Source organism: Hemibagrus wyckioides, linkage group LG03, assembly GCF_019097595.1.
Source record: "Hemibagrus wyckioides isolate EC202008001 linkage group LG03, SWU_Hwy_1.0, whole genome shotgun sequence".
Classification (NCBI taxonomy): Eukaryota; Metazoa; Chordata; class Actinopteri; order Siluriformes; family Bagridae; genus Hemibagrus; species Hemibagrus wyckioides.
Genome location: NC_080712.1, coordinates 12,905,190 through 12,931,628, shown reverse-complemented (window position 1 = coordinate 12,931,628; position 26,439 = coordinate 12,905,190). Strand labels below are relative to the sequence as shown.

General features: G+C 39.7%; 1 protein-coding gene across 1 annotated transcript; it reads left to right on the top strand.

The window, feature by feature from the left end:
• Window positions 1-58: 58 nt before the first annotated feature.
• Window positions 59-25,863, top strand: marchf5 (membrane-associated ring finger (C3HC4) 5). Its single transcript, XM_058381071.1, has 6 exons — window positions 59-428; window positions 15,419-15,621; window positions 22,156-22,286; window positions 22,391-22,574; window positions 23,352-23,518; window positions 23,998-25,863. Exons 1-6 carry the CDS (start codon window positions 385-387, stop codon window positions 24,112-24,114), a joined length of 846 nt encoding a protein of 281 aa, XP_058237054.1. The 5' UTR covers window positions 59-384; the 3' UTR covers window positions 24,115-25,863.
• Window positions 25,864-26,439: the final 576 nt, after the last annotated feature.

Below are 26,439 nucleotides of genomic sequence, written 5' to 3'. Positions count from 1 at the left end.
GCCTCTGTCACACGCCGGTGTTGTGATTGGTTGGCGCATGCGCAGTGCGTTTCCATACCAGGCGCTGTAAATGGAGTCAAGCGGTCATACTGACGCGATAACGCCGATAACATACGAAATATTAGCTGTGAGGTGTGAGAAGGTTATACGTGAGCGTAGGAGCATTGATAGCGGGAGTTATTAGGGTGTTTATATAAATAGCTTAGCATAGTGGTGCGAGTTCTAACGCGGTTAGCTAGTTAGCTAGCATAACGGCTACAGCGCACGCGAGGTGGGCTCGGGCTTGTCGGTGCGCTGAAGGCCTGGCTTTAGCTTTAGCTTAGCTTAGCTTGACAGTTTGTAAAAAATTAGCTGTGTGATTTTGAAGGCCACAGAGAACAAGGCATGGCAGACGAAAGCGCCGTTGCAATGCAGCAAACGTTGGACAGGTATGTGAATTAAACATCAATTAAATAAATTAACCACAGCTAATCACTCAGTTAACGTGACCTGTGTGGTTTAGCTAAGTTAGCATGTTTCCGTCAATTTGTTTTTAAAAAGCAGCATCTCGTGACAGATTATTTCTAAGATTAATGGTCAGTTTAGCTTTAGTTTTATTAATAAAATTATAAGTGACATTTTATTTTTGCTGCATCTTTTCCATCTAACTGAAATGTTATTAGCTGGACCTGCTATCATGTGTACACAGTCTGCGCAGACAGTGGAGTGCAAAAGTTTGTACACCCTCCAGACAACGCTGGAGGCCACTGGATGTACCCAGAAACTATAGAGTGCAAAGTGTTTTATTACAAATGTCTGTTGATTTAAATGATGAGATATAAATGGAAAGCAACTCGTGATATTTCTCGTGAATACCTTTGTCTGTTTTCTTTAGTTAAAAGGATGTACAGACACTAAGCTGTATCTACTCTCTCTGTACAAGGTTTCACAATTGAGACAAGTAATAAAAATTTGCAACGAGTGTATGATAAAGATTGCAGTCGTGGGGGAAAAAATGATATCATTTAAAAAGTTTGTATCCAGATTGTTGTAGAGGTTCTTGAAGTTTGATTTCTTCACATCTTCCTAAGAGTAATAGCTGGGTCTCCTTTTTTTTTTTTCCTGACATACATTATATTGCCAAAGGTTTTGGGACACCCCTCCATATCATTGAATTCAGGGGTTGGGCTTGATCCCTTGGATCCAGTGAAAGGAAATCTTCTTCTTTGTGGGAACAGTTTGGGGATGACCCCTTCCTGTTCCAACATGACTGTGCACAAATCAAGGTCCATAAAGACATGGATGAGTGAGTTTGGTGTGGAGGAACTTCACAGAGTCTTGACCTCAACCTGATAGAACACCTTTGGGGTGAATTAGAGCGAAGACTGTGAGCCAGGCCAAAACTGGGACGTCTGCCTTTCCATGCACATGAATGGCCTGACCTTTGCAGCTATAACAGCTTCACCTCTTCCGGGAAGGCTTTCAACAAGGTTTAGGAGTGTGTTTATGGGAATTTTTGACCATCCCTCTAGAAGATCATTTGTGAGGTCAGCCACTGATTTTAGACGAGAAAGTCTGGCTTGCAGTCTCCACTCTAATTCATCACAAAAGGTCTTCTATCGGGTTGAGGTCAGGACTCTGTGAAGTTCCTCCACAACAGACTCTCTCATCCTTGTCTTTATGGACCTTGCTTTGTGCACTGGTGCCCAGTCATGTTGGTTTTAAGTTTTAAGAAGTGTTTTCTTCTGCAAGATGATACAACATGCATGAGATCAGAGCGATATGGGCTAAAAGAAATGTTTAGTAGGAGTAATGTTCAACGACACCAGGAAGATTGTGAGAGTGTCTATGAACAAATCTAGGTTCTTGTGTTTTTTCCTTCTATGTCACTCACTCGCAGCATTCCTCCAGGGCTCTCTGCTGCTTATATAACTGCTCTTCTAGAAAACTCCTGTCCCTATTTTGCCTTAAGGTACACCTGTTCCACTATTTTTAAATTGCTTTTTTATGGACTAGGTCAGTCTGTTTGTAGTCTTCAGGGACACATTTCTTCGTTCTGCAGTTTTTTGGGCTGTTTGTCACACCACAGGAGATAAAATTGTGCTGTATATGGAGCACACAATTATTTATCACAGTTATGTTTGTCTAGCTTGTACAGTGTAGACAAGGCCTACTGAATTCAGACATAGTTTAATGTTCTAGATAAAGCAGCTTAAGGTCATCTCTACTGGCATCTACCTCAGTCAGACAAGGGCACTTCAGCACCTGCTTTGGATCTAGGCTGTGGACTGAAACACTTGGGTGTTCTCTAGAAAGTGTTTCATTCCTCTTATAACAGCAACAACAGTAGTGTGTTTTAATCAATTAATGAATTACGCCTTTTAACCGTTTATAGCTACAATTAAGAGTAGGTAGGTAAGTCGAATGCCCTATGAGACACCCCATCCCCCTACAGCGTTTAAAGCCCTAAAATATATAATAGCGCCTGGATGACAAAGTATAGCCCTATATATTTGTAATGCAAGTTGATTAATCATCCCTCACTGACAGCAACACAAATATTAGGCTATTGCTGCAAGAGAGGGTTGTCCATTTGTAGTGTGCTTTATTAGTAGGCCTGTCACGATTACTCAATTAAATTCAAGTACTCGATTTAAAGCAATGTTTCGTAGCAAACAACAAAGACTCTCAAGTGTGTGGGAGCACATTGCAGTAGATGTGAGATGTCACTACAGAAAATGAGCTCAAATATCATAACAACCCATCTTCAGAGCTGCGGCACCCAAAAAGACGACATCCAGGCAGGAAAGCCACGCAGGTTTGCTGCCACACGCTGATATAGAAGGTTTTTCGACCCCTTACACGTTTGAAATTGAAATTATTTCTTGCCAGATGTGAATACATCAATATTATTCCAGATGTTCACATTAATGTTTATTGCGTGTTTTATAACGAGGTCATAATTCCTGTTTTGAGTTTGTGTTGCCATGGATACACCTTATTTTTGATTTAACAAAAATCGCATTGACACAAGTCCTTTTTAAAAAAATGCATACTTTTTTACCGTTACATGTTTTTACCTTTTTAAATGCTATGCTGGTTATTGTTCACTTAAGTGTGTTTTTATTGTGAATTAAAAAAAAAAAACCAATCAATTAATCGTCAAAATAATTCAGATACATCTATTACCAGTATAATCAATAGAAACAGCCCTATTTATTAGTTCAAACCTGTTTAACTATAGGTCTAATGCGTATATATGCCAGAACATTAAACGTGGTGCATCTTTATTCCAGACAACGCTGCCTTATAATCAGTGCCATTAAGGGATAAAATATTAAAATCATACAGACCTCTTATGGGTCGCAGGTTAGTGTTTATATTTAAGCTTGAGCTGGAGTCAGAAGTGTATGTGTTTATACAGTACATCATACTCCAGTCTTCTAGGCACTTGAAGGTTTTCAAGATTTTAATTTTGAGAATGAATGTCTGGCACAAACCTCATTTCCAAAGGCGTGAATGGTGGTGAACATTTCATTGTAAGTGGACAGGTTAAAATGCACCCCACCTTAGTCACCCTCCAGCTGCATCATTATCCAACGCTCTGCCTTCTTGTTTGTCATCTTGGGTTGTTTAAATATAGCAGGCTTTTGGCAGTGGCTGTGACTCTGGTCATGTTGCAGCAACGAGTTGTCGATTTGCTGTGTGTCTTCTCTGCTTGTCGTGCTGCAAGGCTCTTCTGCGTCCTGACCTTGTCTGTGTTTTTTTTTTTGTTTGTTTGTTTTTTTTTTCCCTCCTCCTCCTTCCTATCTTTCTTTTCCACTGAGAGTCGCATTTGCCACCCGGTCCATGCTCACATCCATGCTCCGTAAAACAAGCTTGGAACTGGACAGAATGCACAAGCAGCCAAGTTGTGTTGTTCCACTTGGAAAGCCAAGTCAAGCCAAGATTGTGTTTAAATGTGTTCACAGCACAAGAGTCTCTCTCTTTTTTTTTAATCATTTGAGATTTGTGCTGCCTCGCATCTGCATTTGAAAGAAGCCAAATCCATGAGATTAGTTTAGTTGTGACTGGCAGAGAATAAATAAAAATAGACAGAGAGCATCTCTAGTATAATACTAAAATTAAACAGAGACCACAAAGTACTTAAGTAAATCGCTCTGTATGAGGAAACGGGGAAGAGGGAGTGGAGAAAGGATTAAGGACAGATCGCGTTTCAGCTTATTCCTTGCTTTAACAGCTAAGTCATTTGTTTGTTTGGTTTCTGTGTTAGAAGTGAATGATCTTTATCTGATTTAATTTTGTTTTGGAATTTCTCAGTAGCAAGTTGTTGTCTATTTTTGTTTTTTTAGAATTTGACAAGCGCAAGTTCACTGAGATTTCTTCCACTCTTGGTGCCTTTGTCTTGAGCAGATCTGTGTATATTTATTTTCTGCTGTGTGTTAGCTTGTACACTAAGGCCATGTCCACACTAATACGTTTTCCTTTAAACACGCATATTTTTTTCTATTCGTTTAGGCCTTCCGTCCACACCAAGACAGTGTTTATTTTTACTCTTTTTGAAAACGCTCTCCAAAGTGGATAGATTTGTCTCAGTGTGGACTGTGAAAACGGAGGCTTTCGAAAACGATGATGTATTTTTTAGTCATGTGACGCAGTCATGTGATCAACTCACCGTATATACAGAATACATTCTCGCTCGCTTTTGCAACTTTATACTCCTGTGTTACAGCAACAACGCCACCTCACTGTCGGTCCATTTAAGAAACATTGCCGCGACGTTTCAAAGCGCTTGAAACAGCAGGCGGAAATGACGCCGGTCAAGGCGTCCTACGTTTTACTCATGCGCAGTACAGGGACGTAAGCATTTCCAGACGTTTCAGTGTGGATGACCAACTTTTGGGGAAGGATTGAAATCAATAATGTGGACACGGAACGTTTTTAGTCAAAAACATCCATTTTCAGTTTTATCCGGATTAGTGTAGACGTAGCCTAACAGGTCGGCTAGTGAGCAGTGTGTCTGTGTTTAAAACTCAGGTGAAAGTGGATGGGAGTCAGTCAGAAAATACCCAGACCAGCCTCTCTCAAATTTTCTCTTTCAATGTTAACAAAAACAAACAAACAAGAAAATGCAGCTTGTCACGTTACTAAGAAAACATAACGTCCTCGGTCCTGAAGACTGTCCAAAAACTGGAAAAACTGACTTCCAAAGATTCCTTCTATGACAGTTAAATGAACATCTCTCCGTACAAAACTTTCCGAATTCTATAATGTGAGCTGTTCCACTGCCCCTGCTCCAGGGCAACTCTAGCTGTACTGTCTTATTGCTAACCCCTGCCACATGCAGCAACAGATAACAGCGTAGTGCTATATGTCATAGGCAGTGAGTGAGAGGTTAATGTGTAATGGACTCTATCAGCTTAGGGCAGAAGGCTGAGAAGAGCTTTTATCATGGCATGCCACCCCCAGCTGCTTTCCTCCGCAATGCAGTCTTTCAATTTCAGAAAAGTGAGAGCCACGCATGAATCCTCTCTAACCTTTCATAGCCGCTCTCGTCACTTACTGTCTTTCATTTTCTTTTATTTAGAAAGCTGTTGGCCAATTATTTTAGTTTCGCTTTCTGTCCACACACCTTTTTAATCACACTAAAATAGTGTTTGGTTTGCATGTACCGGAAGAGAGACTTTGTCTTTAAGCAGCATGGCCCCAGTCTAGGTGATGAACTGGTAATATTTTTAAAAAGAATAAGATAAGACATTGTGCCAGATGCTAGATAATAAAGTAATTTTTTACTTGTTCAGGTGTACATCATCTTTAGTGATTTTTTTTTTTTTTTTTTTTTTTTGGTGATCATTTTGGAAAAGTAACCTGGAGCAAAATTCAGGAATTTGTTACATACAGTACATTATATTATAGCAACTTGTTTGTTTGTTTTGTACAAAAATGACTCTGTACATGGGTATTACCAGACTGTGTACATTCATCAAGTCTTAGCTACTGTGTTGAGCCTTTGAAAAGCATACAGGATGTAAGAAAAGATCAGGATGTTATTCATGCCCAGGTGTGCCAGTAACAGCCCTGAGAAACCAGTCAGTTTCAACTTGCTTTAAATAAAAAGCAAACACGCACAAGAAGAATAAAGAGAGTCAATGCATTGTGCTTTAAACAAACCATGATTTTATTTAGCATCTAGGTTTTTCTTGTCCAGCCACATCGAGTGAAAGTGGATTAAATTGGACGGACGGGGGATAATGTCAGAGCACTGATGAATAAATCACATTAAAACTTGCATTTGCATGGGTCATGCATTCTGGCTGGTTGAAAACGAAAAACAACTTCAGTTTGCTACTGCTTAGGCGGTATAATATAAAGATTTATTTTGGCTAGAACTGTACACCATAAGCCAACGAGTTAACCTCATTCATTAATCTTTTGTATGTTTATAAAGGGATTTAGCACTTTGTAAGGGAAAGAAATGTGGTAGAGGATTGAAGCTTTTTCTTCTTAGCACAGCATGCTAGAATTCTTCTGACATTCCAATTGACGTTCTTGTTGGCTTTGCAGGTGGAACGTGATATGTAGTTGGTCTTGTGACATTCCCAAGGGGTCGTGTGTTCAGGTTTTGGGGGTTGGGCTGTTCAGGAGAACACAGCTGTCTCTTTAAGTCAAATGTATTCAAATACCCAAGTTCAGATTTGCTCACTTGACTCTAAATGAAAGTTCCATAACCCCCCAAAAGCCCCCATCGAACCACACACTCCAAATAACCGAGACAATCCTACATCGTGCACCAGGTTCGTTTCTACAAGGGAGTCAGAGTTTGTTCTTTTTGTACATGCCTCAAATACCACTACTGACAGATATGGAAATGCATGTTGTATTTTGGTGTGGATGTTTGTTTAACCTGAGCTCTGTAGTCGGGTTTGTGTTAGGCTTGTGAGATTGTACGCAATATCCTAATCATCTTACCTTACCATTAACTGCTTATGGTATAGACTGCAATAGGAGGGAAAGAAGGTTGCCAAAGCTACATAACGAAGGTTGTGTTCATGTCACATTGTAACAGCAGAAAACAATGGACACTGGTTTCAAGTAGCTTCTAATCTCTAGAATTATCATATGGTCATTTTTTGCCATTAATTGTCTGTTAATATGGACAATAACGCTTTCAAAACTAGTCCGGGCTGTAAATACGTCAGCGGTAATTAGACCCAATATAAAATGATTATATTAACTACATGTTCATGTGGTCCGTCATGAACAGTGGTGAATCATTATTTTTGTTCTTGTATAGCAAAGTCACCTTAAAACACCACTTGCTTAATTTAATCTCCCGTTTGTTTTTGCAAGAGAAGACATTCATGGCTTTATCCGTTTGGCAGCACAGACGAGGGATGTTGAGATGCAACAGAGGAAGATGTTTTGTTCCTCAGTTCTGAAGTCAGACAGCAGCTACTAAGATTCATTCAAAAAAAAAAAAAGGACCAAGAATAAACCCAGTATGAAGTACAACATATTTTAATATTTGCAAGACACCATGTTTTAAATTGTCCAGGATGACCATCATTTATAGTTGGAGTCCGTCTCGGAGTAAGTCTCAAAAATTAAGTGCTGACTGGAGAGCTAAATAAAGCATATTAAATCACTTTCTAATGATAATCACCGTTATCATTATTGTAAAGTGTTAATTTCACACTTCAGATTGTGTCTTGTATTTTTTTTTTTTTAGATAATTTCGGCTGAAGTGTTTGAGTGGCATTTCTAGTACATATAATTCGTTAACTATAAACCGGTCCACTTCCTGTTAGAGTGTTGATTCTCATCATTAATAAGAGAATGCTGTCTAGTGATGAACAGCTGTGTTTATTTTTCCACCGGGAATTTGATCCTGCTTTAAAGAAGGAAGTAGCTATACATTACAATGAAAACAATTCTGTTATATTGAGGAATTGTAAGTGACTAGAAATGGGGAAATGTTTGTTTCCTGTGATGTCACACGGGGTTATGAAGCACTATTGTATCGAACATCCAGCAGGTTCCCACAGTCATGTGACTTCAGCTCTGTGAGAGAAGTCTTTGTTGAGGTGACTCGAATCCCTCTTTTAAGAGCTACATCTAAATGGACTTGTGCAAAAATAGCAAACCATCGGTGGCATACATAATGACATGTCTGGTGCTTTCTGTATGTGGTTTGTTTAAGCTTTAATTCACGTAATGAAAAGAATTTCATGTTAACGTTCACACCTGTCAGACGGCTAAAGGTATTGAAGTTGCTGGCCATTTGTTTGTTTCACAAGATTTTCCAATCTGTAAAACGTTAAAAAAAAACATAGCCGCCTGCATGTTTGCCCAGGTCAAGTTCAAAGCAGACTTCAGACATAAATGCTTGTGGATTGTGTCTTTGCCCGAGGGGGCATGTCGGAGAGAGCAAGAGATTTAGGGAAGTCCTTTTGATTAGTTTCTTTAGTGGTGCAGGATAAGAAAAAGAAGTGGTTTTATTTATAGGTTGCGAGTTGAAATCCCACGACTGACAAAGAGCCACTGTTGAGCCCTAGAGAAGGTTCCCTAAAGCTCAACTGCCCAGCTCTGTGGACATCCTCAGATTTGCCGATGATGCGCTCCCATATTTCTCGAGGTAGCATCACAGTGCATTTGAAGATGACCTCTTATTCCTTAGTGTTATTTGTTTCAGAGACTCAACAGGTGGAGCTCCTCTATCTGTGTAGTGTACCTTGGCTGCAGTCAGACAAAGAAAAAGGTGAGCAGGATCATTTTTCTGGCCTGCAGATGCTATCTAATAGACCCTTAGGGCTATATCCTGCACATACTGAAATGTTAATGGTAATCTAGAGGTCTGGGACCTTAATTTTGAATGCCAGAGTGAGATTGCTCTTCTCAGTAACAAAGCTGATTGTAATGAGGTTTAGTGTCACAACAGAAAGTAGAATTGTTCTCCAGTGGAACCCACTCCTAAAAACACACACACATACACGGTCAGGTACATCACTTATTTTAGAGGCTGTGATTCTCAGTTCTTGCCACCTGATCTCAGACTCGAGAATGACAGTTTTACTCACTCGAAATTATCTGAAGGTGTCAAAGGGAAAGCATGACTAATCATGTGTTGAATTAAAAACCAAAATAGGATATAATTTAGGAAGCTCTTATTAAAATGTTTTCAATGATGTAAAAAGTCTACCATGTGACCAGCCCCTTGTTGTCGAAGGTGACACTCATTGTATGATGCAGATGCTAGAAGATGGTCAAAGTTATTGTTATGAAGTTTCTTCATCCGGCGTGTTATGATGTGATAAAGGTGTTCTGTAATAAATGCACTCAGTTTTTTTTTGCCTATAGGGGAATAAGTGTTTGAAGTAGGTTAGAGCTGAAAACGCAGATTGAAAAAGGCAGTAACTTTTGAAATTCTCAGTGGAGGAAGAATACAACCCTGAATAGTCCCTCTGAAAAGTTGAAGTTAAGTCTGATTTATTCCAGAAGGTGAGCTATAACACTAGATCTGATGTGCTGTACTCACTCCAAAGCAATGACCCAATTTTCAGCAGGAACTAAACTGCTCATTATGTATCTGTGGACCTTCTATTATGAAACCCCCCAATTTGCGATATTGCATGTATACAACTTTTCTGTAAAAAGAAACAAATGTTCATTAACTGATATTTTTGGCACAATGTGGCCAAATATTTATTTCTTTTTTGGCTTTTCTATTGGAATTTTTCACATTTGCATTTTCATTTGCAAATCTGCGCCCAAAGTCTGGTGATTTTGAAGAGGAGTTTCCACATGTCATCTGTCATGCAGTGAGAATCTAATAATCTTGAACATTTTCTAGCATATTGCAGCATGTAAGGCTTGATTTTTGCTTTGAACACAGATCATTAACTTTCTCTTCTCCTTCCTCCCCTTTCCATTTTTATTGTAATTGTGTTGTAACAGATCCAGGTCTTTGGTAGAACACTGTGTACTGATCTGCTGCAGTAAAGCCAGGCTCAGATCAGCAGCAGGGAGAAACGTAACCCTCCTCTGCTGCTGATCTAAGACTTGACTCTAGGCTTGTGTCGAAATGGATAAAGGCTTAGCTTTCAGACCCATGTCGATATGAGGCGAAATTAAAGATTTAGTAGTTGAGCTGGTCTTCAGATCATACTTTTTAGGCTGTAATTTGTAGTGAGGGGAAACCACATATCTGTCCTGCTGTTTAACATTCTGCAGAGATGAGGAAGTTCCCACAACTATTAAAGTTGTAATTTCTGATTTAGCACAGTGACACTGACTTTAAACGTAATGAGATGAAGAATGAGCTAAAGCAGCAGTCTCATTTTTGTGTGGATTTTTTTTTTAAATCTAAGTCCATTATCCCGAGGCAAGACATATTGTATAACAGGCTTTGTGGCAAGCTTCAACTACGTTATATTGCCTCTGTGTGTTGGTTTTTCTTTCTTTCTTTACCGGTAAAGCATTACCAGACAACAGAATGCGACATACAGTACAACTAATATCTGGCTTAGGCTGCAGTTTTACAGAGAAGTTTTAAGATTATTATTTGTCACACTGAACAAGATGGTCCCAACAAAATCTTGTTCATATCAGAAAAATGTGTTCATATCAGATTATATGATCATCTTCTAATGACTAATGAAAATTATTGTGTTCAACTTCAGTCATTGAGTTTTGGACACAGAAAATGTTTCATTAAATAAACATTCCTTAAAGTGTCTATGGGGTAATAAGGATATTTTTCCTGCCTGTTGCTGCTGGTGGCTTTTAGAAGAGCATTGCAACAGCAGGTTTAGATTTTTAATGAACAAAAAAATTCTGACACTGCAATGTTTTTATGTCGCACGACCGAAGAATTCTTTTATAATTCGTGATTTTTGTCTGTGACTGCAAAATCACAAGTTGTAGTGCAAGGCCAGCTTAACACAACCACAGATTTTCAGCACAAAAAAAACCTGGAAAGTTCTGCACTGGTCAACCGTTTCTCTGTAAATGAATCTAACCATACAGTTAACCAACAAAAATGTAGGGCCCTGAAGAAAATCTCAGAAAGGAACAGGAAGAGAAAATGACCTATTCCTCCTGGCAAAGCATTACCCAGAGAAGATTTCTGTTGGTCAGATTTGAGGCAGCAAGAGGTGAAGCATGTGTTGTAAAAGTGTAGGTTTTTTCGACCTTGGCTGAGACTGAAATGAAGACGGGGTTGCTGGAGCTTTTCACCAGGCATTATTTATAATGTAGTTCTATCCACGTAAACTTGATTTCTGTAATATTTAATAAAAATGCTGACTTATTGTAACCTTGATTCAATTTGAAGCTTGACTTAAGCCTATTTTACACCAGACCACAGCAGCACTATGTCCAACATGCTGTCATGATAGTCTCAGTGTGAAATGGGCTTTACGCTTATGAAAATATTCCATGAAATACAATATGGGAACGGGAACCCAAGAGAACTTTGAGCCTTTAAAATGGGGTCGCAAAATGGCCGAGAAGAGAACCCCTGCCTCAGAGACACTTGAAATAAATGGCTGTTCTCTGTATGTTGAGTTTGTATTATGTGGTGTCTGTGTGTTATCAGACAGAGGTTTGAGTTTCACAGAGTGGATTGCGTTTCTGCGCTTCTCTATCAGCGGCCTTCGTGAGGGAGGCAGAGTTACGAGAACAAAAGTAAGAGAACCGTGGGGGACGAAAACCGTTCCATTGTTCCTCACTCTGTATCTGTTAAAAGTTCAATTTTACCTGATTCTATTTGTTCAATTAGAGAGCTGTTTGTCTGGAAGGATTTTCCTGGTGATTTACTGTTAGGAAGCATGACTTCATGCATATCTCAGGTGACATGAACTCTTGTATTTTCTCAAGTTTTGTGGTGACTCGAGTTTCCCCATTTGAGAGATTCTTCAGAACATAGATGTGATGTCAATGATGTAAGGTTCTACAGAATGAGTTTATGATGGCTCAGCAAGTCCTAGTCAGATGACAACACTCCTGTTATTTGGTCTCATGGTGTCACCTCATGGCCTTTGGACCCAGCGGTACTAGAGGTTAATAGTTTGTCAGATAAGACTCGGGGTTGTTCTCCTAAGTCATTTGAGCAGCTATGCCATTCATGTTTAATTCAGAAGCACTGGATGGAAAGAATTACCTGAGAGAATGGTCGTGTGAGATGGAGAGCAGCGTCTGTCCTCCTGCCGCAGCACACACTGGGACGGGCAATACTGACAGAGGACCAGAGATTTGCACTGCATTATTTATAGCAAGACTGAGCTTTGAATTATAAATGGAGTAGTATGCGATTGGGCTGCGGCATGTCCGACTCTCCGCTAACATCCTGTAGCAGGCTGTTGCAACCTCATCCCAGCGTGGGTGGAGAGCATAGAGAGAAAGGAGACTCCCTGCTGAGGAATGACCTGAGAGAGTGACTCTTGTATAGCTACATTGAAAAGCATGTATAAAAATGTGTGTGTATATGTATGCGTGTGTGTATATGTGTATATATATGTATGTATGTATGTATATGTATGTATGTATATATGTATATATATATATATATATGGGGCATGTTGGTGTAATATATATATATATATATATATATATATATATATATATATATATATATATATATATATATATATATATATATGCCGGTTTTATTTATGGCAGGCTTATGGCATACTCTCAGTTGGGTTTTATTTTCTTTTAAAACTATGTAAAATGGATTACATCCAACAAGTCAAAGTTTCTCTGATGAAATCATTACGACATCTGTTGACATTCATGCTTTCTTTATTTCTAAGACGCAATGCACAGTCATGCTGTTATTTTTAAACCCATCCAGCTTTGCGTAATCATTAATTGAGGTGTTCTGCATATTGGATGCTTTCCTCTTAATTGGGGTCATGTGGGCTGCATCCATACAAGAGCTCAAAATAGCGTCTGTCTCACTGCTTATCAGCAGATGTCACATCTTTTACTTGGTTTCGAGTTTTCTGCTCCCACGCTTTCCAGTAATTATTGCTTAGGTGGAGATTGTTTACACACTGGAAATTAATCATTGTTTCAGTGAACCAGTGAAATTCCAAATGCTCAAGGTTCAGTGCAATTAAGGAAATGGGACTATAAATGGAACAGTGGGAATGAATATAAAAAGCTTTAGAGGAAAGGATGCCTATCATTTGTTGACTGGTTATCTTTATGGTACAAACCCAGTTGCTGGCAATCAGTAACACAAATGTAGTGGTACCTGGTTAGCCTTATTGTGTGTATACAAACACTTGATCCTACCCTAGTGAGCATTTATCAAGTATGGTGCCTTGTGTCCAAGAAGAATTGGTTTAATCGGCACATACAATGGTATGCGGGGGGGGGGTAGTAATGTAATGTAAAGACAGTAATGGATGGACAGTAATGGATGGAAATGCATTTTAATCAGAGTTTTGAAAATGTAAACTGTACACTGTAACGGTTAAGACTCTGGGTCACTGATCAGAAGGTTGTGGGCTCGAGCCCCAGCGCTGCCAAGCTGCTGCTCTTGGGTCCTTGAGCAAGGCCGTTAAACCCTCCCTCCTCCAGGGAGGCCGTATCATGGCTGACTCTGCGCTCTGACCCCAGCTTCCTAATAAGCTCAAGACCGGAAGATCAGGGGTTCAAGCCCCAGCACCGCCAAGACTGTTGGGCCCTTGAGCAAGGCTCCAGAGGTGCTGTATTTATTCATGGCTGACCCTGCGCTCTGACCCCAACATCCAAGGATGGGATATGCGAAGAAAGAATTTCACTGTGCTATGATGTATATGTGACAAATAAAGGCAATTTGTTGTTGTCGAAACATCACAGCAACCCTAAAGAGTAGCGTATTGTCTGTAAGGGAACATGGGTGCAGATAGGCAGGACAGGATTAGATATGGATTAGTGGTGCTTGTATTTTTAATTTTTCACTTCTGTATTCAATTTTTGTTGCTAATAGTTCACTTAAGTGCTCATGATGGTTTACTTATTTGAGATTTTGTCCCATTTTCATTAGGGTTCTTTAGTATGCCACTCATAAATTTTACAACTCAGCAAAACGGCCTTCTGTACATTTGTCCAGTCTATTTGGTCAAATGAGTTATGGCTGAGTAATGTGTGGATTAAGACTAAAGAGAAAACAACAAACAAGTACACAAAGGACTTTACCTCCGAGTTCCCCACAACAAAGCAACGTGGGAATTTGGGTTGGTGTTTGACATCAGAGGGCTTGTCCAGTCTCTGACTCATCCCTGTGCTGTATGATGCGTGCAGAAGAGACATGTAAATGTCTTCAGTTTGCTGGAAATGGTGCCTCACTGTGCAAAATGCAAAATAGCTGTGCCTTTGCGGTTAATTTGGTGAATAGTTTTTTAGCTTATCATTGGATTGTTGTTTGACCTCTATTCTTTGTACACAAGACAGGAAATTGAATTTATTAAGTGGCAAACCACAGTGCTTGCCAAATCTGCCTTGACGAGTTTAATGGGCTTTCTTTTTGTCTGTTAATTTTTTCTCGTCCCCTTGATTTTCATTTCATCGAGTTTCTTTTTGTGATGCTGAGCTAATGATATTTTTTAGCTTGTGCTTAGTCACTGACGCAGAATGCTGGGCTGTCCTTCCTGTGCTGCTCTGTAATGATTCTCGCTCTCATTCTGTCTTCTTTTTCACTCTGCCTCTCCCTCTCTTGCTCTCTTTCCTTTTATTCTTGCTTTCATTTTTTTTTTAAGCAGGCAGGTGGCAACAGTAGTCTCATTTTTAGTGTTCCAATTACTCTTACAAAAGTGAACTATTATATGACTATTTTTTCTGATTTTGTGAAGTGACCACTTTACTTGTGGAGCAGACCAACACCTTGGATTTCTTGTTCGTACCTCGTTCTGAAATGAATAGTCGTGTTCAAAAGTGGTAAAGAGGAACAGATTTTCCAAGAGCGTTCAGAAATTTCACAAATTAAAATGCAAACATTGCTAAATGTATTTGAATTTCATCCTTTACAATGTACTGTCCTGTTGTAGGGTCAAGTACTACTGGGGTTTTCAAGGTAATGTGCATCTGGAAAGGGGCCAAAATACCAACACACCCACAAGACAGTACTTTTCCCTCTCCTCCTAAACAGGCTACAATTACCTAGGGTTTGTTCATAATAAATGCCAATAGTGATTCACACTCATTTTAATTTTTCCTCTTTCAATATTCAGTTGTTTAGGTAATTTCTAACTTCTGTTACAGAAAATTACTGGTATAAAGGGAAATGTTATTGTTATTAACAGAAACTAAGCTTTCAAACTGTGTAGGGAGACGTCAATATTGCTACTATTACCAGTCGATCAGTCCTTCCTCTGGAACATTTAGACAGATGAATAGAAATCGTAACAGAATGTACGTTTCTCATTGTTCTCTCACCCTCTCTGTTGTACAGGAGTTGCTGGGTGTGTTTTGCCACAGATGAGGATGACCGCACTGCTGAGTGGGTGCGGCCATGTCGATGCCGTGGCTCCACCAAGTGGGTGCACCAAACCTGCTTGCAGCGCTGGGTAGACGAGAAGCAGCGGGGCAACAGTACAGCACGTGTGGCCTGTCCTCAGTGCAATGCCGAGTACCTCATTGTCTTCCCCAAGCTGGGTATGTGTAATGCTTCTACTGAGCTTTAACCTCCGAAACCAACAAGCACAGGACATTACATAAATCTATCCATGAACTGATCTGTCGAAGAGTCTCTTCAACACTGGGATTCATTTTACGAGATTAAGTGACTTTAATGATCAGAACCATCAATCATACCCAACAATTTTGTTGTTGGACGCTGACTATAGTCCTGTTCTAAATCACTCAACATTAATCTTTTCCAGAGCTTTAATCTTCCTTGTGATTGGTTACATTAAGATTAAGGGAAGGAGCCCTCAGTCTACTTCCTGCATAATGGAGAGACGGTGTCAGAATTCAGTCCCAATCAAGGCCAAAGCTAGCTAATACACGGTATATAAAATACGTAACTGGGTGACCAATGCACAGGAATTAGGCCTAGCAATCTCTAACCTCATATTTATTAACACTGTCATAGATCAACACCAGTAACGAATTAAAAGATTTATTTCGATGAAGTTTTTTTTTTTTCCATTGGAATACATTTGACACTTTTTGCAACAAGATTTTCTTTATTTTTAGTCTATATGATTTTATAGCTATTTAGTGGGAAAGGAAAAATGGTCATTCATTGTCTTAGGGGTTATAGACCATAATTTTGGCCAAAAGTTTAGACTGTCATTTGGGAGGTTCACAAACAAGTCGTAAACATGTCTGAGTAAACCCAGACAACCTGAATTCTTTTGACAGAGGAATGAAGTAATTTCACCTTACAAATCTTGTTACAAATCTGGGGGGAAGAATGTTTGAAAGAAAAAGACTATGATGTGTCCAGGAGAAAACCCCAAACTATGAAGAATAGACAGATCAAGCCTACAGCCTAGCAACTTTTAAGAATAATGCCAGTGGCCACTGGAGATAACACGGCAGCACAGTACTGCAAAACGAGATATTGCTATGTTATGAAGCCCTAATCCCATCCACTATGGGTCCAGGGACTTTCCCACAGGGAGGTCACTTAGCGATTAAAGAGGTCTGTGTGTGCTCCAGTGCCTCATTTCCTTATCCTTTGTGAGGAATGCTGTCCACATGGTGCAGCCTGATTGTTCTCCTATCCTCTTTTTTTTTTTTTTTTCCAACTTCAGTCAAAATGTGACTTTCCTTGTTATTCACTTCTTCTTTTCCTCCGGTGTCTTTTCCCTCATTTTCATTCATTGTCTCTAAGATGGTTCATGCTCAGAAACAGGGGTGGTGATCTCAGAGTGTTTTTAGGAAAAAGGAACCTTCCTAGGAAAGTAATCTTTTGTATCTGTGGTGAAGCTTGCTGACAAAACAAGGTCATTAGCTGTCTCTGGCCCATATCAGACAACCAATAAACCTGTCATCGCTTTTACAAAATCCCTCTGTGTAGGTTACACACGAAGGTGAGCGCTTTTTCTGATGGATTCTAGTGGAGTTAGAGCAGGAAATTATAGAGCTTCAGGCAAGGTTGCCTAATCCACCCCTGCTGCTCATTTTGAGGTTAGTGGCAGCTCCTAGTCAGAGTGAGCCATGACCAGGAGATACTGTGTGTCTGACGGTGGCAGTAAACAGGCAATGAAACGGGCAATGAGCTATTTATAGTGTGTTTGCTGTGCTGCCTGACATAATGTGCTGTATCTGCCGGACACCACTTACATCTGCAGCTAATGCACAGTCTGGACATTCTGTCAGTCTGTGTGACTATTTGTCTGCCTTTTTGTGTCTTATTTCTTATCTTATTTCTGTTCACATTTCTCTCTCTCTCTCAACTTTGATCATTTAAGTTTGTACCAAGGTCATTGGACTTGTGTAGGGATTAGCTCATAAAGGCCAGTTATTCATGGTTATTCTGGTCCTTTATTGTGGCATTCTTATTTTTATTGAAACACATTATGAAATATTTATGCAGAAGTATATCACTGAAATACTGATGTATATCATCCACTAGAGAGCTTTAGATGCGAATGGAAATGTTTATTTCCCATATTTGTGTAAATCTAAACTGGGGATTTTATTCTGCAGTGAGCAGATGCCATCTCTGATTCCATTAATCCCCCACTCTAGAAAAGTCTGCTTTGCCAGTCTCAATGATTTTTTTTCTCCATCAATTTTTTATTTTTTTGTGTTGCAGACAGTCTCTATGCCTCTATGCAAATGGATCGAATAACCTTCAGATTGCCTTACTAAAACCCTTCTTTTTGTTCTTTCTCCATTTCCTTTGTTCTTGTCTACTTGTCTGGCTGTGTCGGGCTCACGTTGGTTTATTTCTGGATAATGCTGTCTGTATCATTTCACCTCCTCGTCTGTGGCCAACTGTGAAATTGCACTGCATGTGTGCTCCATTCACCTTGCAAAAGAAAGAGGAAGGTGCGGAGAGGAGGGAGACAGAATGGGTACGAAGACTACCTTTGTCTCAGTTTTTTCAAAGTTAAGCTTTCCCAAGCCATTAAACATTTCCTTCTTCAAACATTCTGGCTTGACTGTCTGCCAGTCAATATTTGATTTGGGACTAGAGATGAATTTGAAGAAGTAGATTTCCTGTTTCTGTGCAGGAGTACAAGTGGATGGACACACATGAAAGAAAAGGCAGCTTCACATCTAATGAGCGAAGTGGCATGAGTCCTGACCTTAATTGTGTTATACTGTCTTTGATGAGGTCACTGTAAAGAAGGACGGATCTTAAAGCAGACAGTCTGACAGGGCTTCAACTTTGCTCAACTAATTTCCTTTTTAGGCAGATGCTCTTGTAGGAAGGGAGGGCAAGGAAGAATAATGTCAGCAGAACAACTCCACCTTCTGTGTAGTCACTATACGAATCTTCTCTCGCTCTGACAAACCACTTAAAGCCGAAAAACTTTGCTGATTGTATGGGTGTTGCTGATTATTTTTAGGCTTAAGGTAAGCAAACACAGCTGACCTTACTGATCAGAGTGCTGACAGGAAGAGAAAGGACTGCATCTAGCTCTGTCAGCTTTATGCTTTATTACTGCTCCAAGGATGGACGATGCATTAATTCTGTGCTGAGCGAGAAATTATTGGAGATGACATGCATGCAGCAGTTATTGTGGCTATAGAATGTCGAATTTGTATTTTTACAGAGATGTTTTCATTTACTACACATCAGTTTACACATTCAATTAAAGTGTACCAAATTCCTTGAAATAAAAGGAGTCTATAGAGGTACATTTTATTCTGTTGAACCTCAAGACCAGGCCCAGAAGGAAGCACAGTAATCCTAACTTTGTGTAGATGAATTTTAAAGGTTTGTCTTCTAGGTTACTGGTTCTAAAAGTGGCATTCGTTAAATTCATTATTTTATTTATTTATTTTATTTGTACAGTTATACAAACCTCTGTTTGCAAAAAATGATCAAAATATTACTATATACAGTTAAATAATTAGTCCAGTATTTAAATATTTAGAAATAGAAATAGTCTATATTTGTCACATTACTGCACAGTGAAATTCTTTCTTCGCATATCCCAACCTTGGAGGTTGGGGTCAGAGCGCAGGGTCAGCCATGATACAGCTCCTCTGGAGCAGAGAGAATCAAGGGCCCAACAATGGCAACTTGGCAGTGCTGGGGCTTGAACCCCCGGTCTTCCTGTCAACGACCCAGAGCCATAACCACTTGAGCCACCACCGCCCCTGGATGATGGTTGAAGAGGCTGTGTGAAATTTATTTATTATTTATTGGCTGCAAGCATTTTCTGACTAAAGAAAGGTACAATACACCTCAATGACCAACTGTTTTGGTTTTCCATGTGCCATTCTATTAAAATTATTTATTTTTCTTTTACTTATTTTTGTTATTTTGAGCCTGAGTGAGGTTTCGCAATGTTCCTCTCTTGCTGTTGACAGAGTTTGGAGGTGTACTCTGTAAGTCACTCAGTGCCCGCACCAGTCCGGATTAAGTCTTTGGCACGCGTCTGATTTAAGAGCCCAACACTGATGGGGATTCTTCAGTGAAACAAAAACGACTTTTCATTCTCAGATTTACGTTTCATTATGAGTTGCGTCACTTGACCATATTTTTTGGTCAGGTTAAGCTTAGGCTTTATGTAAGACCAAAAAAATGACGCTGAGGTTTCATGTAGTTGTCGTCAGGTGGCCAACAACAGGGACAAAAAGTTTTTGTAGACAGCCAGCTGCTGGCACAAGAGCGGCTGGAAACACTTATTCCATCAGGCCTGGAGCTCAGGGTGGCTCAATTTGCACCCGCTTTTAAAAATTATGTTAATTATGGAATCTGTGGCCGGCAGTAGAAACAAATGGCTCAGCTTTTCCTTTTTCCAATAGCCATTAGGGATGACTTCCCCTCCAGTCTCCCCATAGTGCCATGCCGTAATGCTTAGACAGGGAGAAAGAAGCAGAGGTTCCGGTACTGTCATCAGAGATGGATGGATCTTCCAGTGAGGGATATTGATGAGCTTGGCACAGGCAGGTATGGCTTAAAGCAAGCACTGCCCTGTAAAGTGGCTGCATTGTTAATGTCTAAATGCAAAGGCTCTCCAAGTTCAGAAATACTTAGGAGATTAAATCTGAGGGTGTTTTTCCTCCAAGTGCATTAAAATTACAAATGGAGGACACTATGTTAGCTTTGGGTGTTTTTAAGTGTCCATATTTATCACCTTTTCCAATTTAAGAGCTAATACAGGGTTGTCTATTCATTTTTTTCTTCTAAGGGGACCTTGACCTCTTTGAATCACATGCTTTCAAAGTTACAGTGCCTATACCGATATATTAAGTGACTCATGGCCGTGGTCGGTTTATTTTGACCACTCATGGTAAACTCTCATAATTAACCACTTGGACATGATAAATATGTACTGTGAGAATAGCGGTCATTGCAGCACTGTAGACAGTTCTTGGAAAACACCTTATTAATCCTGTGACATGAACTTGTGCATGTGAGTAGAGTCGACACTGCAGGGCATTTTGTCACCCTTGTAGGAGAAAAGAAGGATATGAACTGAAAGGGAGGCGCTCACCACTGTCGGGAATGCTCAGTTCTTTCCTTGCCAGTCTGTGGTGCCATGGCAACAGTGCCACACAATCTGCTTTTTAAAGGGAAGGAGCAGCCGGAGTTTCATTCAGATCCAGTCTACGTCAGATTAACAGCTCTGTCCTTCAGTAAATCACATCATGTCCTTGCTTTGATTTGGACTGAAATGATTTTTCTGTTTTTTTCCAGCCTCAGTTTTGAAAATGGTGCTAAACTTAAACACTCAACTTTCAGTACCCTTTTTTTTTTTCACCTAACACCTAATGCTGTTTCTAGACACCCTGTTTGTATTTTTTCTTCTTCTTCTTCTTTTAAAACTGTATTAAGAGGCTGTAAATGTATTAGGATAGAGGGAGGATTTTTTATTTATTTTTTTTTCCTGCTGGTAAATCGTCATACGTCTCATGAGCTGCTGAGAATGTGAGCCAGGGAGGAAGAAACAGAAAGTGAAGGATATATAGGGCGTAGCGCTGAATTCAATGCTGAGATGAATGCATCATTCCTTTAGAAACTGCTGTAAAAGTATGCTTAACGTATTATGGGACTTTCTAGCTAGTAGTATTGGTGGGAGTGTTGGTGGCTTTTATTGTATACGTCATCACATTGGCATTCCTAACTATGCATCATAATAATAGACAGTCAAGGAGCGGCAGTCAATCAGCTTCAGCTTGGTTGCAGTCAGTACCAGTAAATTGACATTCCAGTCCATTGTATGTGTGTGGAATTTAGACATCAGTAGGCTTCATGGATTTCCCCATTGCTTCCATACTCAAATGATTGCAATGTCATGTTTCCGTAACGAATGGCAAACAATTTTTTTTTCTCTTTTTGGGTGTGTTAGAAATGTATTCAGACACACCCACAGCCACTCAGGGAGGATATGTTAATTAGCACATTATTTCTGACCCGTTGTCTTACAGTAGGAAAGCATGAACTATGAAGGGCAGGGTTGCCAGCCAGTGGTCTAAAGAATGTAGTATTGAGAGTGCCTGATTCACATGATCAGCTCACATAAAAACACAATGAAGTAGTTCTGTAGCGTCGTCCTAGTAAGAGCTTATTGTATAGTACTATATAGTTCTGATGAAGAACCCCAGTGCTGCAGCAAAAATTGTAAATTCTAATAGTATTTTTTCCTCAGGTTTGGATTATGTAAGAACTGTGCAGTCCTGTGTCCTGCCAGGGCTGGAGTTTGTAGAGTGAATAAGTTTAGCATCAGCTGGTAAACAAGGAGAAGGGAATCTACTGAAGTGGTGCCAACTGCTAAGCACCAGAAAATGATTTGCTGCCCCCTGCTGGAGAGGCAGACTCTGTATACCTCTGTCTTCTGGTTCTTCCTCTTCTCTTCCTCTATGCAATACCGGTCCTGCTAAACCACTGATGTAGTGGCCCCATTGTCCTGTCAGTGTCGTTGTAAATCATTTTTAATGAACACTATAAAAATCCCAATCATGAATAAGTGAAATGCTATATCATGTATTTGGTGAAGGTTTTGTGAACTAATTAAATCTGCCTGTTTTTGTCTCTCTCCGTTTCCCTGTATACAGGACCTATTGTGTATGTGCTGGACCTGGCAGACAGGCTTATCTCCAAGGCATGCCCATTTGCTGCAGCTGGCATCATGGTGGGCTCCATCTACTGGACTGCAGTCACATACGGAGCAGTCACAGTAATGCAGGTTGAGCGTACACACACGCACGCACAGAAATTCATGTTTAGGAAAAAATGTACACAATTTAACAGACTCACCGTTTTTTTTTTTTTTTTTTTGTGTTCCGAAAGGTGGTCGGGCATAAGGAAGGACTGGACGTGATGGAGAGGGCTGACCCGCTGTTCCTCCTTATCGGACTGCCCACCATCCCAGTCATGCTCATTCTGGGAAAGATGATACGCTGGGAGGACTATGTGCTGCGTCTGTGGAGGAAGTATTCCAACAAGCTGCAGATCCTTAACAGCATTTTCCCTGGTTAGAGTCCAATCCATTAGATCTTGACCTTTAGGGAGATTTACACTGATTGACTTGCTTCCTTGACATGTTTTTTTAAGCAGTTATTCATGCATTTATTGAAATCTTTATTATAAATTATTAATTATTGGAATAATAATAATTGTTGTTCTTAATTAATAATACTAATAATAATTAGTTATCTGATAAGATGCTTAAAGCTTGTGCAGGTAGAGGAAAATAATCGAGCACAAGGTGGTATGAATTTCCCTGACAGGAAGTGGAATTACTTTTGATTTTCTGCAGTTCAGAACTTCTTTCGTAATCATTAAATAAACATCCCCTCACAAAGCTTTATCATATTACTATTTGTTAAATAATAGATTTTTTTTTTTTTACTGTGATGATGATCGATTATATAGATCATCCACCAGTCCCTGTGAATGAGCTGTTTCTATAGAAACAATAATATAACCAGCGCAGCATTATAAAGGCATCATATGAATGACGGACGGCGCTATGGAGCTGTGCTGTAATAGAAAGTTAATCAACACATTCTGGTTTGACAGAATTCAACAGCAATGTGGTATAATTAAACTTGCTAGATGTCAGCACTTTACTCAGCGCTCAGACCGCTCATATATACATCACCACTGCAGGGTGGATAATTAGACAAATTGACCGACATACTATGACATTTTCAAGCACGTAATTATAATTAGCACCATCAGTAAATCCATCCTCCTGCTGTTGATGCCTTATTTATTTTCAATTATCCAGACCACCCATGTTTTGCAGGGATTGGATGTCCAGTTCCCAGAATCCCTGCCGAGGCAAGTCCGTTAGCCGATCACGTATCAGCCACTCGGATCCTGTGTGGAGCGCTGGTGTTTCCCACCATCGCCACCATTGTGGGCAAGCTCATGTTCAGCCGTGTCAACTCCAACCTGCAGAGGACCATCCTGGTACGCTGCAAAGCTTTAGTTTTAAAACGGAGACCATGCTGTTTGTAGTAAATAAAGATCGTGTTTAAGTCTCACAGATTTTGTGCATGAGGCAAGGTGTAAAAATGAGATAATTGAGAGAATTTTTGCAATGAACAGTGTTAATTTTGCTGGCAAAACACCAGTTAGTGGTATGAAAGTAATACGGATTCTAAATTCCAGTAGGAGGAATAAAGCATGTGGTTTTAAGGCAGTTAAAACAGGGAAATATTCTACTTTATGCAGTGTGTCAGGCGTATCATATCACCCCATTGTGGATTATTTTCCTTTAGCAGTAACCATGTCCTGATTTATTCCTTTTGTAATTTATTATAATAATGATATATTATTTCGCCTGGCCTTAAACCTAATAAACCTTACAGTATCATATCACACGATTCAGACACTGCTTTTGAAAAATGATGTCTCATAATACATCCTGATGCTTCCTCTTTCTGCAGGGTGGCATTGCATTTGTGGCCATTAAAGGTGCGTTCAAGGTATACTTCAAACAGCAGCAGTACCTTCGTCAGGCCCATCGCAAGATCCTCAACTTCCCAGAGCAGGAGGAAGCCTGAGCGGCCAAGAGCGAACGTCCACAGCCCTTTAAGACTGAGACATCACTGAGACCTCCATGCCATCTGCACCATGTCGTGTGTGTGTGTATGTATGTGTTAGCGTGCACGCATGCTGCAGAACGAACACAGATGACTGCTGCTGGATCAGGCTTTACCCCGGCTGCTACGACTAGAGGAATGTGTATCTTGAGAGGAGAGGAGTGGATGATGGATGTTGCAGCACACGCTGATGCATTTCTGACTCACGTAAGCTGTTCCGTTTTGTCTCCCCCTGAGAATGTGATTCTTTTTACTCTCTTCCCTCCATATGTACTAGTAAAGGTTCAAGACTTCCTCTCGTGTTATAATCAAAGCTGGGAGAGGTTCTTTTCTTTTCTGTATTTTATAGGTTGTGGACTTTTTAAGTTAAGAGGAGAACGTGGAATTCTAAAAGAGTTTTATGTGAATAAATGACTGATTTTTATAAATACTACTCTGAGCATGAGGTGGGTTAGAAATCTTGCCTTTTGGTGACTACTAATCAGAGCTACCTTGGTGACGTTAAATCAGTGACTGCTGTATAAATACACTCTGCCTACCTTACGTTTTAATGGAGTATCACATCTACACCGTTACTAATGTAAAGTCTTTCTTCAAGCTTGAAAAGCCTGTCCGTCTGGAAGTTAAGGGAAAAAGAATTACTAGTTAATTTTGGTATTCTTGAGCATCATCACCCCCAAAAAGGACTCTAAAGAATAATTTATTTAACATGTACTTTAGAACCAACAGATTAATTTCTGCTGCTGTTTAATGATCTGAAAGAAAATGAGTCCCCGATGACCCCCTAAATAAGATTGCTTTTGTGATCACATCAGCATGTGGTTTAGAAAATCAAACTCCCGGAAAAGCCATTATCTCTGATGTCCAGACAGAAGTTTCTGGGCAAGTTGCATCACTGTCTCAACTTCATGAACCTCACTACTACACTGAACTAGTGTTTAATCCAGTTCTCCACGGTATGCCTGAAACTTCTCCTCCCTTCCCTCTGATGTGGTAACGGGGTCACTTACTCCTAGAAGTGGCTCCAAACGAACGAGGAATAAATAAAATGAGCTTCTATGGTTTACTACATGGCCTGAGTATGTTATTATAATGGAAAGTGTGTTTGTGATGGCTGTCGTGCCTGATGGATGGATTTGAGTGAATTTCTATCCATGTGATCACTACTAACTTTGTGCATTTGTATAGGAGACATGGTCAGAACAGAGGGAGTGTTGCTACAGCAATCAATGTATTATATGTATGTAAAAAAAAAATGGAGGGATTTTTTTTTTTTTTTTCTTGGGAAAACAGCATGCAAAAAAAAAAAAAAAAACCAACTGCAGAGTGCGCAGCTTTCGTAACCTGACGCAGTAAACTTCAGCATTTAATGCGGAGTAGCTGCTTTTGGCAGGTTTTATTAGTGCCACAATACAGCACTTGTTTATACACTTAACACAACTTATCTAATCCATAAGACACGTTCATCTACATGAAAGGAAAATAAATAAAGTTTGATTAAAGCCCTGGGCTCATCTTTACCCAACTGATATTTTTTTTGTTGCCATTTCCAGCCAATAATCATTTAATCACCGGTTCTTTGAACATGTTAGAAAACTCACCATAACACCAAACACAAAGCAGTGATGTATAAATGTATGACTTGTATATACAGATATTGCTTCTGGTTGATTGATTGATTGATTTGTCAATAAATGTATTTTTCCAATGCTTGACGATGTGGCTTATGAGCTTTTTTAGAAATTGAATGAATCAGAATGCTAAATATCCAAAAGCATAATTTCCACTGAGAAACTGTATGATGGCGATGATGGAGCTTAGCTGTGAGACTCGTTTATAGACCTTAAATCATAAATAGTAAATCTTTGACAAGAATTCATTTGATCATTTTTAATTGAAAGACAGTCTCACACGCAGTAATAGCATTCAGTAGAGATCAGACCTCTCCTGTCTGAAAGGGGTTGTGTTATTTCCCAGCAATTCTTTCACATACTGATCACTATTTCTTTAAAATAATAACTCACTTATTTTCCTCCCCCCCACTGACTCTAAACATTTGTGTTGGGGAAACTTTAGTGGTTAGCTTTTAAAACAATACCTCTGATTAGATTTAAAAGAAGCCATTCCAATCATTCCCACACTATATACTGCCAGAAGAAGTAGCTGTTCTAAAGTGGAGATAAAATGAATGATGAGCTAGCTGTTTATAAACAGTGAATGTGGCTATAATCTTTACCTCTGTACCCCAGCAGTGTCATTTTCTAGTATTTGTCTAATAAATGCAGC

Bases quoted from the DNA above. Each gene is read 5' to 3' on its own strand.
- marchf5 (XM_058381071.1), top strand. From the start codon at position 385: ATGGCAGACGAAAGCGCCGTTGCAATGCAGCAAACGTTGGACAG. The intron at 429-15,418 runs GTATGTGAATTA...TCTGTTGTACAG, and splicing joins ATGCAGCAAACGTTGGACAG to GAGTTGCTGGGTGTGTTTTG. The intron at 22,287-22,390 runs GTTGAGCGTACA...GTGTTCCGAAAG, and splicing joins GAGCAGTCACAGTAATGCAG to GTGGTCGGGCATAAGGAAGG.